Source organism: Scyliorhinus canicula, chromosome 19 (assembly GCF_902713615.1).
Source record: "Scyliorhinus canicula chromosome 19, sScyCan1.1, whole genome shotgun sequence".
In the NCBI taxonomy this organism is placed as follows: domain Eukaryota; kingdom Metazoa; phylum Chordata; class Chondrichthyes; order Carcharhiniformes; family Scyliorhinidae; genus Scyliorhinus; species Scyliorhinus canicula.
In genome coordinates this window covers 3,351,309-3,367,921 of record NC_052164.1, presented here as the reverse complement: position 1 = coordinate 3,367,921, position 16,613 = coordinate 3,351,309, and the positions used below count along the sequence as shown (strand labels likewise).

Below are 16,613 nucleotides of genomic sequence, written 5' to 3'. Positions count from 1 at the left end.
ACGCTGTTCATTGATATTATATTCCAGTTTTTACAAAGGAACCGTGCCCCAAAATATCTGGTTGTCACAGATGCTAATTTCCTTTGCTGTTTTTTTTATTTCAGTTTCCTTGCATTAAACTTTCTATTCACTAATGTTTCACTGCCTGGAGGTCTGTGGGTTTCAAAGTCGGACTATGTGTGGAAAGTATATGCAATCCCAGGATCTCTCTCCTTTGTACGCTTCAGATTTAAAGAATCACGTTTTTTCTGCTAGAAATGCTGAGATAAATATGGAAGAGCATTGATATTATATCAAAGTAGTTTGGAGCCTGATGCTTTTCTAAAGAGGCGCGCATTGATATTTGACAATTTATTTTAATTTCCTTAAAATTCTGTTTGTCTCCTTGTGCATAACCAGAGTGGTAAGCTATGAATTGAGATATTAAAATTCAAGCAAATACATTTTATTGAAGTTGCTGCTGAATCTATGCAAGTAAGGTAAACAATCTGAATTGCTCTGTTCCTCTTGGGGATGGCAACATTTAAAGGGAGCTACTTTAAGCCAGTGGATGAGGTCTGCATCACTCCTTTGCAACAGAGGATGGATAAAGCTAGAGATGTGGTTTGGGTCTATTCCCGTGACAACCGTCAAAAGCAGATGGGGTAGCACAGTTGCTTCACAGCTCCAGGGTCCCAGGTTCGAGTCCTGGCTTGGGTTACTGTTGGGTCACCCGTGTGTGCGTGGGTTTCCTCCGGGTGCTCTGGTTTCCTCCCACAGTCCAAAGATGTGCAGGTTAGGTCGATTGGCCATGCTAAATTGCCTTAGTGTCCATAAAGATTGGGCGGGGTTTCTGGGTTGCGGGGATGGGTGGAGGTGTGGGCTTGGGTAGGGTGCTCTTTCCAAGTGCCGGTGCAGACTCGATGGGCTGAATGGCCTCCTTCTGCACCGTAAATTCTATGATTCTATGTCTCACACTGACATTAACCTCAATCACCATGGTGCACTAAGACATTTCCTTGTGTTTGTCTGACATGTGACTTCACCCTCCGTCATTAGGCATATAGATAAATCCAGTTGCTTCAGGGGCTCGCTATGCTTTTGTTGAAGTTCAAGCCGGAGGGACTTCCAGCAGCAGCTCAGTGTCTGCAGTTTGCATCTTATTTATATGTGATTTATTTTTTTTTAATTATGGAATGGTTTTTGCTGTGACTAGTTAATGTAGATTGTAATAGAAAGTTGGTCTTCTCCATGTATAAATGGCATTCAAATGGCACCATCTCAAAAGCCAGATTATATGTAATCTTGGATAACTTTGTAATCATGGTACCACTTGATTTTTATTCCCTCATGCATTCTCTTAGCGGTTTGATCCCTGTGCTACTCATTAGTAACAGATTGGCAGACCGATTGGTTTATCCCTACAATCTGCTTCTTGTTGGCTCTCTAGTCTTCTGTCCATAATGTTATTCCCTACACCATGAGCTTTTATTTTGTGTCGTAACCTTTGGTATCTTAGTCCATGATATGGTTTTTCTTCTAGCAAAGCTGAGAGAAATATTGCCTCTTTAGCCTTCTAAAACCAACTGCTTCTAGCAGAGCTGTAAATGCTGCAGTCTCTCTGACTACCCATTCCAACTGCAATCAAATTAGCTAAACTAAAATTTAAAATCTTCTCTACAAGGTCACGGTTGCTAAGTAACCACTGCTTATTTATTTACTCTTCACATCGTAGCCCTCCTCTAACCACAATAAAAACCGTTTGAAACCAACCTCCACACATACAAACCTCTGTCCAGCATGAATCTTAACTATACTTTTACCCAGAGAAACATTAAATTATACCCACTTAAAACTGTACCTTCCCTCTAGTGTTTACCAACTCAAATATAAATCCCTTAAAACTACCATTATTTTCCTAAATCTTCCACTGCATTCGTATCGCCCTATCCCTTAACCTAATTTCCCAGTTCACTTTAGCAAGCTGTCTTCATAACCGTGTAATTTCCTGTATTCAAGTTTAAAACACTAGTCTTAGACCCACTCTTCTTATCCTTAAACTGAATGTAACATTCAATCGTGTTATGATCACTGATACCTCGAGGACCCTTCCTAATCACATGTACCTGCATTCTATTTGCAATTCATGTACCAGGGCACCCAGATCTCACTCTCTCCCTCATAGCGCTGCAATCTCTCTACTCAGATAATATGTTGATTTTCTGGACAAGTTCAGAGGCAGCTATGCAGTCCATGATCTAGTCACATTGCACATTATTGGGTCTAGAATAACCTGCTCTCTGGTTGGCTCCAGGATCTGCTAGTTTAAGAAACTTACCTGAAAAGTCTATGAACTCATCTTCCAGGCTACCGTTGCCAATCTCATTTGCCCAATCTAAAAGTAGATTAGAATCACCCTCGAGTTTTGCAGCACTTTATTTTTTAACAAGCACCCATTATTTCTTTTTGTATTCTCTGTCCTGCCGTGTAGTTATTGTTGTGGGTGTAGTGTACAGTCCCCTAACTGACTTCTTACCGTTGCTATTCCTTATTTATACCCAACCAATTCTACATCATGACTTTCAGAACTAAGGCTGTATTACATTATTGTACTAATGTCATCCTTAAATAACAGAGCTATCTCACAACTTTGGCTTCCTGTTCTACCAAAATGTTAAGTACCCTTGAATATTCAGGTCTGAGTCTTGATCACCTCTCGGCCATTACAGAGCTGTGGCTATCAGGTCATAGATATTTATTTCAATTTGAGCTGTCAATTCATCTTTTTCATTATGTATGCCACATGCATTCAGATACAGAGACATTATTTCTGCAAATTCTGGTCTCATCTGCTTGTGCATTCTGCATGGTCTCGGGTGTCACAGTGGTGCAGTGGTTACACTGCTGCCGCATGGTGCCAAGGACCGGGAACGATCCGGCCCCGAGTCACCATCCGTGTGAAGTTTGCACATTCTCCCCGTGACTGCGTGGATATTGCCCCCACAACCCAAAGATGAGCAGGGTAGGTAGATTGGCCACGTTAAATTGCCCCTTAATTTGAAAACAAATACGTATTCTAAATTTAAAAAATAATGTTTGCACGGTCTCCCTTCCTGCTGTGGTGTAATTATTACCATTTTGCTACCTTGCTCTATTGCCTTGGCCTTTCCCTTTAATTTACCACACCTCCCCTCACATGATCCCTCATCCCCAATGTCCATTTTAAAGCCCCCACAGCCACTTTGGTTATGTGACTCACCAGAATTATGTTAACCCAATTTAATTTGGTTCTGTAGTCCTTGATGTCCTTGCTACCCTTGCCTAACAAATTTACAACTATTTTAAGATTTTGAATTGACCCCTGTCTCAACACCTTTTTTGGAGATGGGACAATTGCATATTTCCATTACCCTTGGACTACAGAAGTGCTTCCTGTTATCACTCGTGAATGACCTATCTCTAATTTTACGGGATTGAACTCTACCCAATGTAGATGACATGTTATGTGGGCCTTGCTTCACTGGATCTCTTTGAAAGAAGATCCTTAAAAGTAATTGGTTGACTTTCCAGGATGGCTGATAACAGGATAGTCCTTCCAAAAAACAGGCACAGGCAAGATTGAGTGAATGGTCTCCTTCTGTGCCGTTTCAGATTCTGTGATTCATATGACTTATTATTTGCCCAGCTCAGACCACAATTCTTCACCCTCTTATGTACAATTCCAAGTTGGATTGTTAAATTTGGATTGCTTTGGAAGCAGATTATTGATTGATTGATTATTAAACTGCCTTACAGTGATGGATTTGTCCAAATCTCTTGGGCATATGGATAGCAGCTAGGGGAAAATGGGTTATCAATTGGTGTAGCCCTTTCCAGAGGGAGAGGGTGTCCCATTAAGGGTGTCCCATTAAGGGTGTCCCATTAAGGGTGTCCCATTAAGGGTGTCCCATTAAGGGTGTCCCATTAAGGGTGTCCCATTAAGGGTGTCCCATTAAGGGTGCCCCATTAAGGGTGCCCCATTAAGGGTGCCCCATTAAGGGTGCCCCATTAAGGGTGCCCCATTAAGGGTGCCCCATTAAGGGTGCCCCATTAAGGGTGTATCAGGTAGTGATATTTCAAAGTCCTACTGTATGTGATGCATTTCTTTTGTTGGTGATCTCTCTCTTTGACAGAAGGAAGGGCAAGGCAAGAAAAGAAAAGAGGTAGGAGGGCTATGGATGGATAAATGTATGTTTATGAAAGGTGTTTGGTTGCTATTTACTGTGCTGCCTTCCAGCAGAGAGCTGTACCGTTTCTGCTTCATTTGAAATGAATGAAAATCGCTTATTGTCACGAGTAGGCTTCAATGAAGTTACTGTGAAAAGCCCCTAGTCGCCACATTCCGGCGCCTGTCCGGGGAGGCTGGTACGGGAATCGAACCGTGCTGCTGGCCTGCTTGGTCTGCTTTAAAAGCCAGCGATTTAGCCTGGTGAGCTAAACCAGCCCCATTTGATTTTGGAGATAAAATTAACCTGTGGGTAAATCCCTGGGGTGTTTATTTACCAGAGAGCCTGGGAATCAAAGGGATGAACCCCTCTTTGACGTATCCCTGTCTTTCATTTAAACAGTTGGCATGGAGCAGACGTTTTTTGAGTTTATAAATATAATGAAGCATTAACTCCTTGCAGCTTGTTGTTTGTAGATTGGTGTCCCTGGAGCTATGTACAGCAAGGCGAGTCCAGAATGACTCCATATTTTGGATCCAAGCTCTGCCCATTCATTGGGCACAGCTGGGATCCAACCAGCTTGGCCTTCCTGCAGCAATGGCTGACTAATTCTCGACTGCTTTTTATAGCCACATTTCTGCTTCTACAGCTGTGAGAGTCCTGAGGTTTGCACAAAGCAAACCGGTCCAAAGGCCTTGTTTTCACTACAAATCCTGAAGAGCTTTGTCAACACTATGATTTTAAAGCTGGCTCACCTTGTATCGCTTTTGCCTATTGATGCCAGTGAATAGTGTCTTGTGAACTGCTGTTTGTTTCAACTCTGTTTAAAATTAAAACATGTATTATGAGACTTGATTTAATCTGATAGCCTATTACCCCCTTCAGACCTTCATGGAGCGAAAGGGAGAACATATAGCCAGGATGGAATGCCTGAACTTTTGTGAAGAGCTCAGATGACTCTGCTTGTTTATTTTAAATTTCTCCTCCTTTTCATCCCAATGCTGTCTAGCAGATGATTTGGACCATCGAGTCTGCTTCAGAGCTGTCACCAGTGCTACTTCCTGTATTGACATATTGACTTCAGCATTATTAGAATGCTCTTCACTCTACAGTCCCTCATTCCCTTGTACCCCCAACATCGTCACTCCCTTTTCAGAAAAATTGGTGAATGGCAGTCGAGAAATAGATGGATTTAAGAAACTTACTATATGAAGTAAAGCATAAAATGTTAGAAATACATAAGATCCATCAGCATCTGTACATAGAGGACAGGTTAATGTTTTGTAAGACGATCAGCCTGGACGTTAAGTGATCTCTATAAGACACAACAGCTATCTCCCTCCCCTCTCCACTTCAGTCTTCTCTATTTTGGACAGATTTATGCAAGAATCTTTATTTCATTTGGTTAGCTTCACTTCCTTTTTGTCCTAATTAATTGTGCAGAGCAATTCAACTTCTCCAGGCTGATGAAGTATAAACGGGGAGCTCCAGCAAGTCAACTTTATAAACAGTAAAAGAACTGGGTAGTTTGTGCTTCAAGGGCACCACCTGCTCTGTAAGGCTGAACAAAAGGAACTGAGTCAGGGAAGGAAGTGCATAGCAGAAGAGCGAGAGTCATGTATGCCAAGTCCTGTCACGGGGCACCGTCATGAGGGACTAGTCTCGCAGCTTTTCCAAGCTTGTTTTTCTGTCTGTTCTCCCTACTGACTGCCTATCAAACAAGGTGCAAATTCTACCTAGTCAGAAACAACAGGCTGAGTTTTTAAATATCTTGCCAATCAAAGCTCACTATTCACTCGATTCTATAAGTGATACCTCGCCACAAGTCCTGCTCGATTCGACCTTCATTTTAGCTGTGGATGAAAATGTCCAGATGTTCAGTTTAAAACGGGAATGAATTTTACACTGTTTTCAACCAAATCCTGTGAGCTTACCCCCTAAATCTGACAAAATTGTAATTAAAACTTATATATTTTATTGAACGTGGTGAAGGAGATGGAATGTACTGTAAGAAAGCAGTTGGACGGGAGGGAGGCTTTGGGCCCAAGAAGCTCTTGTTTAATTTTGAAGTAGCCCTTGTGACAGCCAATTTGTTGCATTTATGATCTTGTAATCATGAGCTCAGGCATCAGATTTGCTGTTGAGCTGGAATTTTGATCCCTTTCCTGTTTTTCAGTACTTCTGCTTTGCCTTTTGTGGGTCCATTTTCTTTCCCCCAACCCCAGATCCATGATGGAAATTTGATTCGAGGTACAGCATGTGACTTAACTTGTGCCGTTGGCTTTCAGGTAAAGCCACCACCCTCTTCAGCCGCCACACCAAATCCATTATTTGGGGAATGCAGACGCGAGCTGTGCAAGGAATGCTGGACTTTGACTACGTCTGTTCACGGGATGAACCATCTGTTGCTGCCATGGTTTACCCTTTCACGTAATTATGTTTTTCTGTGTCCTCTGTGCCTTTCTCACTCTACAGGATTGCTGTATGCTAGGCATTGACATGTTGGATTGTAATGTGGTATTGGGAGTGCACTGTAACTTCTCTAATGTAGAACCACAAATTCCTTTTGTGCGCACACACAACTCCAAGCTTGGCCACTTGTGGCGCAACATTATAGTTCTCATGGTTGTTAATGTTAAATCTTCAGATCTGTTAAAGCCGCTACTTTAAGGATGTGTTTATCTGTGTTATAGAACTTGGGAGAGCACTTCATACATGTTTGCAGGTGTTGTATCAGAGCCCGTGACTTCACGCACCGTGATTTCCCAAACAGTTTCTTGCATCAAGCACTGCAGCTCCAAATTAACTTGGATTATCCTGGGAGTTTTCTTTTCATAGATTATCATAGAATTTACAGTGCAGAAGGAGACCACTCGGCCCATTGAGTCTGCACTGGCTCTTGGAAAGAGCACCCTACCCAAGGTCAATACCTCCATCCTATCCCCAAACTCAGTAACCCCACCCAACACTAAGGGCAATTTTGGACACTTAAGGGCAATTTATCATGGCCAATCCACCTAACCTGCACATCTTTGGACTGTGGGAGGAAACCGGAGCACCCGGAGGAAATCCACGCACACACGGGGAGGATGTGCAGATTCCGCACAGACAGTGACCCAAGCCGGAATCGAACCTGGGACCCTGGAGCTGTGAAGCAATTGTGCTATCCACAATGCTACCGTGCTGCCACTGTCCCAGCTTAATGCTGCTTAAAAAGCTGGTAGTTGACATAAATGGAGCCATATGAGTTTCATTAGCTTGGGCAGCACAGTGGGTGACTGTCATGTGGAGTTTGTTAATTTCTCCCCATGTCTGCATGGGTTACATTTGGGTGCTCCGGTTTCCTCCCACACTCCAGGCTGATTGGCCATGAGTGTCCAAAAGGGTTAGGTGGGGCTACTGGTTATGGGGATAGGTTGGGGCCAGGGTCTAGATAGGATGCTCTGTCAGAAGGTTGGTGCAGACCCGATGGATTGAATGACCTCCTACTGCACTGTAGGAATTCTATAATTGGCTTTTAAAAGTAGTTCACTGGCAGCTCCATGCATTAACCCCGGGCCCCCTTCTCCACACTCCTCACATCTCGCTGTTCTCCTGGGTCCTTTGTTCTGGCTTACTTCTCAACTTTTTTGGAAATAGAAAACCGTGTTGGGTGCGGGGGTGAGGAGCTGGGCGGAAAGTGAGGAGTGGTGGGGGTGAATGAAGAGAGAGGGAGTGTGGGCAGTTAATGGGGGTTGGGGTTCAGAGGAGTGGCAGGAATGTTACGACTCAGGGTTTGTGAGACAGTTGTGAAGAAAGTGGCTGCACCTGCAGCCGAAGCCAGAGCTGACCTCCTGATTTCCATTTCCTTAGTGGCAGGAGTTAGTATTAGAACATCATTCCAAAATCCAGAAATGCCTTGGCTCAAGCATTCTGGATTTGTGAGGTTACAATGCAAATGACATCCAATGAAAGGTCAAGTCACTTAATATCTCAGGAAGCCACCAAGACTGCATTCTCCTTTTGAATGTAGTCATTAAGGGGCTGGTTTAGCACACTGGGCTAAATCGCTGGCTTTGAAAGCAGACCAAGGCAGGCCAGCAGCACGGTTCAATTCCCGTACCAGCCTCCCCGAACAGGCGCCGGAATGTGGCGACTAGGGGCTTTTCACAGTAACTTCATTTGAAGCCTACTTGTGACAATAAGCGATTTTCATTCATTTCATTTCATTATACCGTTGCTATCTATTCACCCAACCCACTGACCCACACCTGACTGCCGAGTCTTGTTCCGGCAGTTCTCTGAACAGAGCTGTTGCTCACTGGCTAGCAGTGTTTTCTGCCAAGTTCAACCTGGATGTGTAAATTTCTCTGGATCTCACTTGCTCACTTTGGCAATTCACAGAAAAGGATTTCACGCAACAGTGAAATCAGACGCGTAATACTTTGCATAAGACTTTTTCAAAAAACTTTCTCCGCCTCTAGTTTGAATTGGATCCTTTACTAGAATTCATAAAAGCTTGAGATTGCTGGAATGTCTGCCTTTTGAATTAAAGGTTCCTGACCCTGTCTGTGCCCCTCTATCTCTCCATAGTGGTGACCACAAGCAAAAATTCTACTGGGGCCACAAGGAAATCCTCATTCCTGTCTACAAGAACATGGCTGATGCACTGAAGAAGCACCCAGAAGTGGATGTTCTGATTAACTTTGCATCGTTACGCTCAGCATATGATAGCACTGTGGAAACCATGAGCTTCTCCCAGGTTTGATGTTTCATTCACTTTCAAATAGCATAACTAAAATACATAGCTTACTCAACAGGTTGACTGCTCTGGATCTTTTTTTAAATGTTTACTGAAAAATGTTCATGTGAATCCAAACATCCCAGAGTTAACCGGGAAACACCCTCTTGGCCAAGTTCAACTTGGACCCAGAAAAGGAGCCAAAAATTCTAAGCAGCCACGTTATGCCACTCATGGAGGGTACTGGGTCTGTAATAGAAGTAGATCATCCGCGTAAAGGGGCATCTGATGCTTAACCCTTCCCCAATTTATCACCCTCCACTTAACAGAGGACCTCAGTGCAACAGCAAGCGGCTCTATTGCCAAAGCAAACAAGCTGGTACAATGGACAGCCTAGCCTCCTGGACCTTACCACCGGAAAATAATCAGAGTTCAGGGCATTATGTACAAATACTTGCAGTGGGAATGGTATACAATAGACGAATCCAAGAAATAAATTTGTGGCCAAAACCAAACCTCCCAAGAATCACCAACAATGTAGCAACTCCACATTCCAGTCGGCAGACCTAAAGCTCAACTACACCATGCTCAATTTGTAGATTTTAATGAAAGAGTCCAGCTCCCCAAACGCTCTTCTTTTCCCTGAAGCTGTTGAACCTCACTATCATCGCACGAGGTGGATCTTCAGGACAAGGCCTTGGCCACAGTGTGCGATAGGCCCGGTCCAACCCGCGTGCGGATGTGAATCCATCCTCAAGCACCACCTTACCAAACATGCCTGAGAAGTATTCCGTGGGTGTTGGGCCTTCCATCCTTTCTGGCAGCCCTGTACTTATTTTCTAGGTCATTTGTCTTGGCCTCCAACAATTCATTCGCTTCGACCAACGAAGACCAATTATAGTGCGAAAGTTCAATCGACTTTCATGGCTTCCTGGGCTCCCGTAGTCTGATTGGTTTTCCCCCAAAGCCACTCAAATGGGGGCCAAGGCCTCTACAATTGATTTCCTGAGGTCCTTTGACACAATACGTCAATGCATTTTGAATTCCTTCGTCAAGGTACGTCAGCTGTTAGTGCAGTGCATGGAGCAACAGAAATTGACTCCGCTTTTTTACCTGCCAATGAGCTCTGAAAGGCCTCAGGCTCCGTTGACCAATTTCTGCTCTCGACCTTTTTCCTTGACTTTTCTGGATATTTCAGTCATGCAGGATCTTTATTACACTAATTCAGTGGGTTTTCAAGAGTAAACACTCTACCGTACTAAGAAAAGGCGCAAAACAAACAGTAGTGGGAGCCATGTTGTACGTGTCTTTCCCCTTCATTCCACCACTGGAAGTCCCCCTGCTCTGGATGTTTTAATATTCTGCTGTTATGCGGCAGTCACATCCCTTAGACTAACTACCTTGAATTCCGCCAGTGGTCAGGGACAGGAGGGTGTGGCTACGAGTGAGGCAGGTAAAGGGATCCAGGGGGTAGGGTTGCAGGAGCTTCGGTCCTTGTCCAACAGATTCAAGACTCTTGCTGCCTCCAAGGACGGGAACGGGGACTGCAGGGAGGATGAGCAAACTGACCACAGAACCATAGTGCAGGGAGCCATTCAAGTGGTTGGGGGGGGGGAGAGAAAATAAAATCGCAATTGGGGATAGTATAGTTAGGGGCATTGACACAGTTCTCTGTGACCAGGATCGAGAATCCCAAAGGTTGTGTTGCCTGCCTGGTGCTCGGGTTCGGGATATCTCATCTGGGCTGCAGAGGAACTTCGAGTGGGAGGGTAAAGATCCAGTTGTTGTGGTCCACGTAAGTACTAACGACATAGGTAGAACAAGGACAGAGGTTCTGCTAAGGGAGTATGAACAGGTAGAGGCTAAAGTAAAAAGCAGAATCAAAAAGGTAATAATCTCTGGATTACTACCTGAGCCACGAGCTAATTGGCACAGGGTCCATAAGATAAGGGAGGTAAATGCGTGGCTCAAAGGTTGGTGTGTGAGAAATGGGTTTGAATTCATGGGACATTGGCACCAGTACTGGGGAAGAAGGGACCTGTTCTGATGGGACGGTCTTCATCTGAATCATGCTGGGAGCAGAGTCCTAACGAATCGCATAACCCTAACGAATCGCATAACCCTAACGAATCGCATAACTAGGGCTTTAAACTGGGGTGGGGGGTGGTGTAGACATTCAATTGTAGTGAAAATTAGAAAACCTAAATTAAAGGAGGAGTTGGGAGTGCGGGTTAACGATGTGGCAGATAGTTTCTAGAAAATAATGGTGAGGGGCAGAACGAGTGAATGTCTTTATGCACCAAGGAATGAGTAGGGAAATTTGACAATAGAGCAAATTTAAACATTGGTATCTAAATGCACGAAGCATTCGGAACAACGTTTTAAAAAAAATAACTTTTTATTCAAATTTTCACAGAAAAGAAAACAGTAACAGAGAATCCAAAGAACAAAACAAACCCCCCCTCTCCCATACATACAAAAGAGAAACAATAAATAAATGCCCGTCGTGCGCGAAGATTCAACCCAAAACAAAAACAAAGAACCCCGCCCCCCGGTTGCTGCTGCTGCTGCTGACCTTTGATTTTACCGTTCTGCCAGGAGATCTAGGAATGGTTGCCATCTCCTGAAAAACCCCTGCACTGACCCCCTTAGGGCAAATTTCACCTTCTCCAATTTAATAAACCCTGCCATATCGTTGACCCAGGTCTCCACGCTTGGGGGCCTCGCATCCTTCCACTGAAGAAGAATCCTCCGTCGGGCTACCAGGGACGCAAAGGCCAGAACACCGGCCTCTTTCGCCTCCTGCACTCCCAGCTCCACTGCAACCCCAAATATTGCGAGTCCCCAGCCTGGATTGACCTTGGATCCTACCACCCTCGATACCGTACGTGCTACACCCGTCCAAAATTCCTCCAGCGCTGGGCATGCCCAGAACATATGTACATGGTTTGCTGGGACCCAGAGCACCTAATACACCTGTCCTCACTCCCAAAAAACCGGCTCATCCTTGTCCCGGTCATATGGGCCCTATGCAGCACCGTAAACTGTATGAGGCTAAGCCTCGCACGTGAAGAGGAGGAGTTCACCCTTTCCACGTCCCCTCCTCAATCTCCTCACCCAGCTCCTCCTCCCATTTACCTTTCAGCTCCTCTACCAAGGCCTCTTCTACCTCCTGCATCACCTGGTACACTTCCGAGATCTTCCCCTCTCCAACCCATACCCCCGAGAGCACCCTGTCCTGAACCCCAAGCGGCGGCAGCAGGGGGAACCCCGCCACCTGCCGCCTACTTGCATGAACCTAAAGGTGTTCCCCGGGGGAGCCCAAACTTCCCTTCCAGCTCACCCAGGCGCGCGAACTTCCCGTCTATGAACAGGTCCCCCAGCCTCCTGACACCTGCCCTGTGCCAACTCAGGAACCCGCCATCAATTCTCCCCGGAACAAACCGGGGGTTCCCCCGTATCGGGGACCCCATCGAGGCCCCCACCTCCCCCCTGTGCCGCCTCCATTGCCCCCAAATCTTGAGGGTAGCTGCCACCACCGGGCTCGTGGTATACTTCGCTGGAGGGAGCGGCAGCGGCGCCGTTACCAGCGCTCCCAGGCTTGTGCCCACACAGGATGCCATCTCCATCCTCTTCCATGCTGTCCATTACCCACTTATGCACCATCGCTGCGTTGGCAGCCCAATAATACCCACAGAGGTTGGGCAGCGCCAGCCCCCCCTATCCCTGCCCCGCTCCAGAAACACCCTTCTCACCCTCGGCGTCCCGTGCGCCCACACAAATCCCGTAATGCTCCTGTTAACCCGCCCGAAAATGGCTTTCGGGATAAGGATGGGGAGGCACTGGAACAGGAACAGAAACCTCGGGAGCACGGTCATCTTGACTGACTGCACCCTACCTGCCTGAGACAGCGGCAGCATGTCCCACCTCTTAAACTCCTCCATTTGCTCCACCGGCCTTGTGAGGTTAAGCTTATGCAAGGCCCCCAGCTCCTGGCCACCTGAACCCCCAAGTACCTGAAACTCCTCTCCGCCCTTTTCAGCGGGAGCCTCCCAATCCCCCCCTCCTGGTCCCCCGGGTGGACCACAAACAGCTCGCTTTTCCCAAAGTTAAGCATATACCCTGAGAAATCCCCAAATTCCCGGAGAATCCCAATCATCACCGGCATTCCCTCCACCGGGTCTGCCACATACAACAAAAGGTCGTCCGCGTAGAGCGACACTCGGTGCTCCTCCCCACCCCGGACCAGCCCCCTCCAATCCCCCAACTCCCTCAGTGCCATAGCCAGGGGTTCAATTGCCAGCGCAAAAAGTAGGGGGGACAGGGGACACCCCTGCCTCGTCGCTCGATACAATCAAAAATACTCCGACCTCCTCTTATTCGTGGCCACACTCGTCATCGGGGCCTCATACAACAGCCTCGCCCAGCTGACAAACCCCTCCCCAAACCCGAACCTTTCCAGCACCTCCACAAGTACCCCCACTCGACCCTATCAAAGGCCTTCTCTGCATCTAGCGCCACCACTATCTCTGCCTCCCCTTCCACAGCCGGCATCATTATAATGTTCAAGAGCCTCCGTATATTAGTATTCAGCTGCCTCCCCTTCACAAACCCCGTTTGATCCTCGTGAATAACCTGCGGCACACAGTCCTCAATCCTCATGGCTAAGATCTTTGCCAACAACTTGACGTCCACATTCAAGAGTGAAATCGGCCTGTATGACCCACACTGCAGGGGATCCTTGTCTCGCTTAAGAATCAAGGAGATCAGCGCCCGAGACATCGTCGGGGGCAACGCCCCCCCCTCCCTCGCCTTGTTACAGGTCCTAACTAACAGGGGGCCCAGCAGGTCTGCATACGTCTTGTAAAATTCAACCGGGAACCCATCTGCCCCCGGCGCCTTCCCCGACTGCATGTTCCCTATCCCTATGACCAGCTCCTCGAGCTCAACTGGCGCCCCCAGACCCTCCACCCGTCCCTCCTCCACCCTCGGAAATTTCAGCCGGTCTAAAAAGCGCCCCATCCCCCCCCTTCTCCACCGGAGGTTCGGACCGATATAGTCTCTCATAAAAGTCCTGGAAGACCCCATTAATGTCAACCCCCCTCCGCACCACATTTCCTCCCTGATCCTTAACACCACCAATCTCCCTGGCCGTATCCCGTTTACGGAGCTGGCGTGCCAGCATGCTGCTCGCCTTCTCCCAATACTCGTACACCGCACCCTGAGCCGTACTCCATTGAGCTTCCGCCTTTCTGGTGGTCAGCAAGTCAAACTCAGCCCAAAGGCTGCGCCGCTCCCTCAGCAATCCCTCCTCCGGGGCCTCGGCGTACCTCGTGTCCACCCTCACCATCTCCCCCACCAATCTCTCCCTTTCTCTCTGCTCCCCTCTCTCCCTGTGGGCCCGAATGGAGATCAACTCTCCCCGAACCACCGCCTTCAGCACCTCCCAGACCGTCCCCACTCGGACCTCCCCATTATCGTTAACCTCTAGATACCCGCCGCCTCGTCCGCCAGCAGCCCCACCTCCAAGCGCCACAACGGGTGCTGGTTCCTCTCCTCCCCCAGCTCGAGGTCCACCCAATGCGAGGCATGGACCAAAATGGCTATCGCTGAGTACTCAGCGTCTACTACCCCTGCAATCAGCGCTCGACTCAAAACAAAAAAATCGATCTGGGAGTAGGCCTTGTGCACATGGGAGAAGTATGAAAATTCCCTGGCTCTGCCTCGCAAACCTCCAGGGATCCACCCCTCCCATCTGGTCCATAAACCCCCTCAGCACCTTAGCCGCCGCTGGCCTCCTACCCATCCTGGAACTGGATCGATCCAGTGGCGGATCCAGCACCCTGCTGAAATCCCCCCCATTACCAGGCCCCCCGCCTCCAAATCTGGAACCCGGCCCAACATGCGCCGCATGAAACCTGCATCGTCCCAATTCGGTGCATATACATTAACCAGCACCACCCGCTCCCCTTGTAGCTTGCCGCTCACCATCACGTACCTCCTGCCGCTGTCTGCCACCACACTCGACGCCTCAAACGACACCCTCTTCCCCACCAGGATCCCCCCCCCCCCCCCCGGTTTTCTTTGCATCCAGCCCCGAATGAAACACTTAGCCCACCCACCCCTTCCTCAACCTAACCTGATCCGCCACCTTCAGGTGCGTCTCCTGAAGCATAGCCATATCCGCCTTCAGCCCCCTCAGGTGCGCGAACACGCGGGACCGTTTAACCGGCCCATTCAGTCGTTGACTGGCGTTGACTAGCCATCACCCTTCCGCACCCCACCACGTGCCCGTGCCCCCCCTGTTCAGCCCTTTCCTCACAGTGACAGACCCCCATCCCGACCCCAGCTCCTTCTTGGCCATTCCAGCAGAAACCCGGGGCCCCCCCAGCTGCGTAACTCCAGACATTGTACTTCCGTAAGTCAGACGACTCCTGCTGACCCCGGCTGCTCCCGCCACCCCAATTACCCTCCCCAGCGACACACACCCCTTCCCTCAATGCCGACCCCGCCCCTGCGTCGCCAGCGTGGGAGAAAAGCCCGTGTCCCCATTCTAAGCCCCGCCCCCGACCCAAAACGCGGGAAGACAGGCACATGACCCAACAGGGCCGCGAACCACACCCAAACCCGCCACCAGTGAAATAATAACAATCCCAACATGATATGATAAGACACCCAAGTAAACAGATAACAGTCCCGAAAAGCAGACAAGAAGAAACAGAACAGCAAAAAAAAACATCGTCCAACAGAACCAAAAAGAAAAAAGCGAAAGGATATCAAGGAGGACAAAGCCTTCGGGCTGTGTACAATGTTCCCCAGCCCCCAGTCTTCAGTTGAAGTCCAGCTTCTCTGCCTGGACAAAAGTCCAGGCCTCCTCCGGGGAGTCAAAGTAAAGTTGGCGGTCTTTTTATGTGACCCACAGGCGTGCCGGCTGCAACAGGCCAAACTTGACTCCCTTCTTGTGGAGCACTGCCTTCGCCCGGTTAAACCCAGCCCTTCTCTTCGCCACCTCTGCACTCCAGTCCTGGTAGATCCTGATCTCCGTATTCTCCCACTTGCTACTCCTCTCCCTCTTCGCTCAACGAAGCACACACTCACGGTCGACCAAGCGTTGAAAGCGGACCAGCACTGCCCTGGGCGGCTCGTTCGGCCTGGGCTTCCGCAGCATCACCCGATGGGCACGCTCCAGCTCCAGGGGTCCCCGGAACGACCCCGCGCCCATCAGCGAGTTCAGCATCAGGACCACATAGGCCCCCAAATCCGAACCTTCCAGCCCCTCCGGGAGGCCCAAAATCCGTAGATTCTTCCGGCGGGAGCGATTCTCCATCTCCTCCAGCCTTGTCAACCATTTCTTGTGAAGCGCCTCATGCGACTCCACCTTCACCGCCAGGCCCAGGAGTTCGTCCTCGTTCTCCGAAGCCTTCTGCTGCAGCTCCCGAATCTCCGCGGTCTGAGTCGCCCCGAGTCTGTCCAGCGATGCCGTCAATGGCTCCAGGATCTCAGCCTTTAGTTCCTGGAAGGAGCGCAGCAGCAGCTCCTGCTGCTCCCTCGCCCACTGCTGCCACGCTGCCGGTTCCCCACCCGCTGCCATCTTGTCCTTTCTGCCTCGCACCACCTTCTGCTGCAAAGTTTTTCTGGCTGCTCCACTTCTAGTCCAGCCCATCCACTGGCCGCCAAGCACAGAGGCTGCATTCCCACCCGGGGAAAAA

The 16,613-nt window shown here is 48.5% G+C and overlaps 1 protein-coding gene across 3 annotated transcripts in view; it reads left to right on the top strand.

The window, feature by feature from the left end:
• LOC119954563 (ATP-citrate synthase) overlaps window positions 1-16,613 on the top strand; it is a 102,093-nt gene that overhangs the window by 49,149 nt on the left and 36,331 nt on the right. The window contains exons 14-16 of one of the 3 annotated variants that reach the window (XM_038779904.1): window positions 4,155-4,181; window positions 6,473-6,614; window positions 8,757-8,925. In XM_038779904.1, the coding sequence (XP_038635832.1) occupies window positions 4,155-4,181; window positions 6,473-6,614; window positions 8,757-8,925 (338 nt within the window). Of the gene's footprint in view, window positions 1-4,151; window positions 4,182-6,472; window positions 6,615-8,756; window positions 8,926-16,613 lie in introns of all 3 variants that reach the window. The other 2 variants (XM_038779903.1, XM_038779905.1) reach the window with 2 other exon arrangements.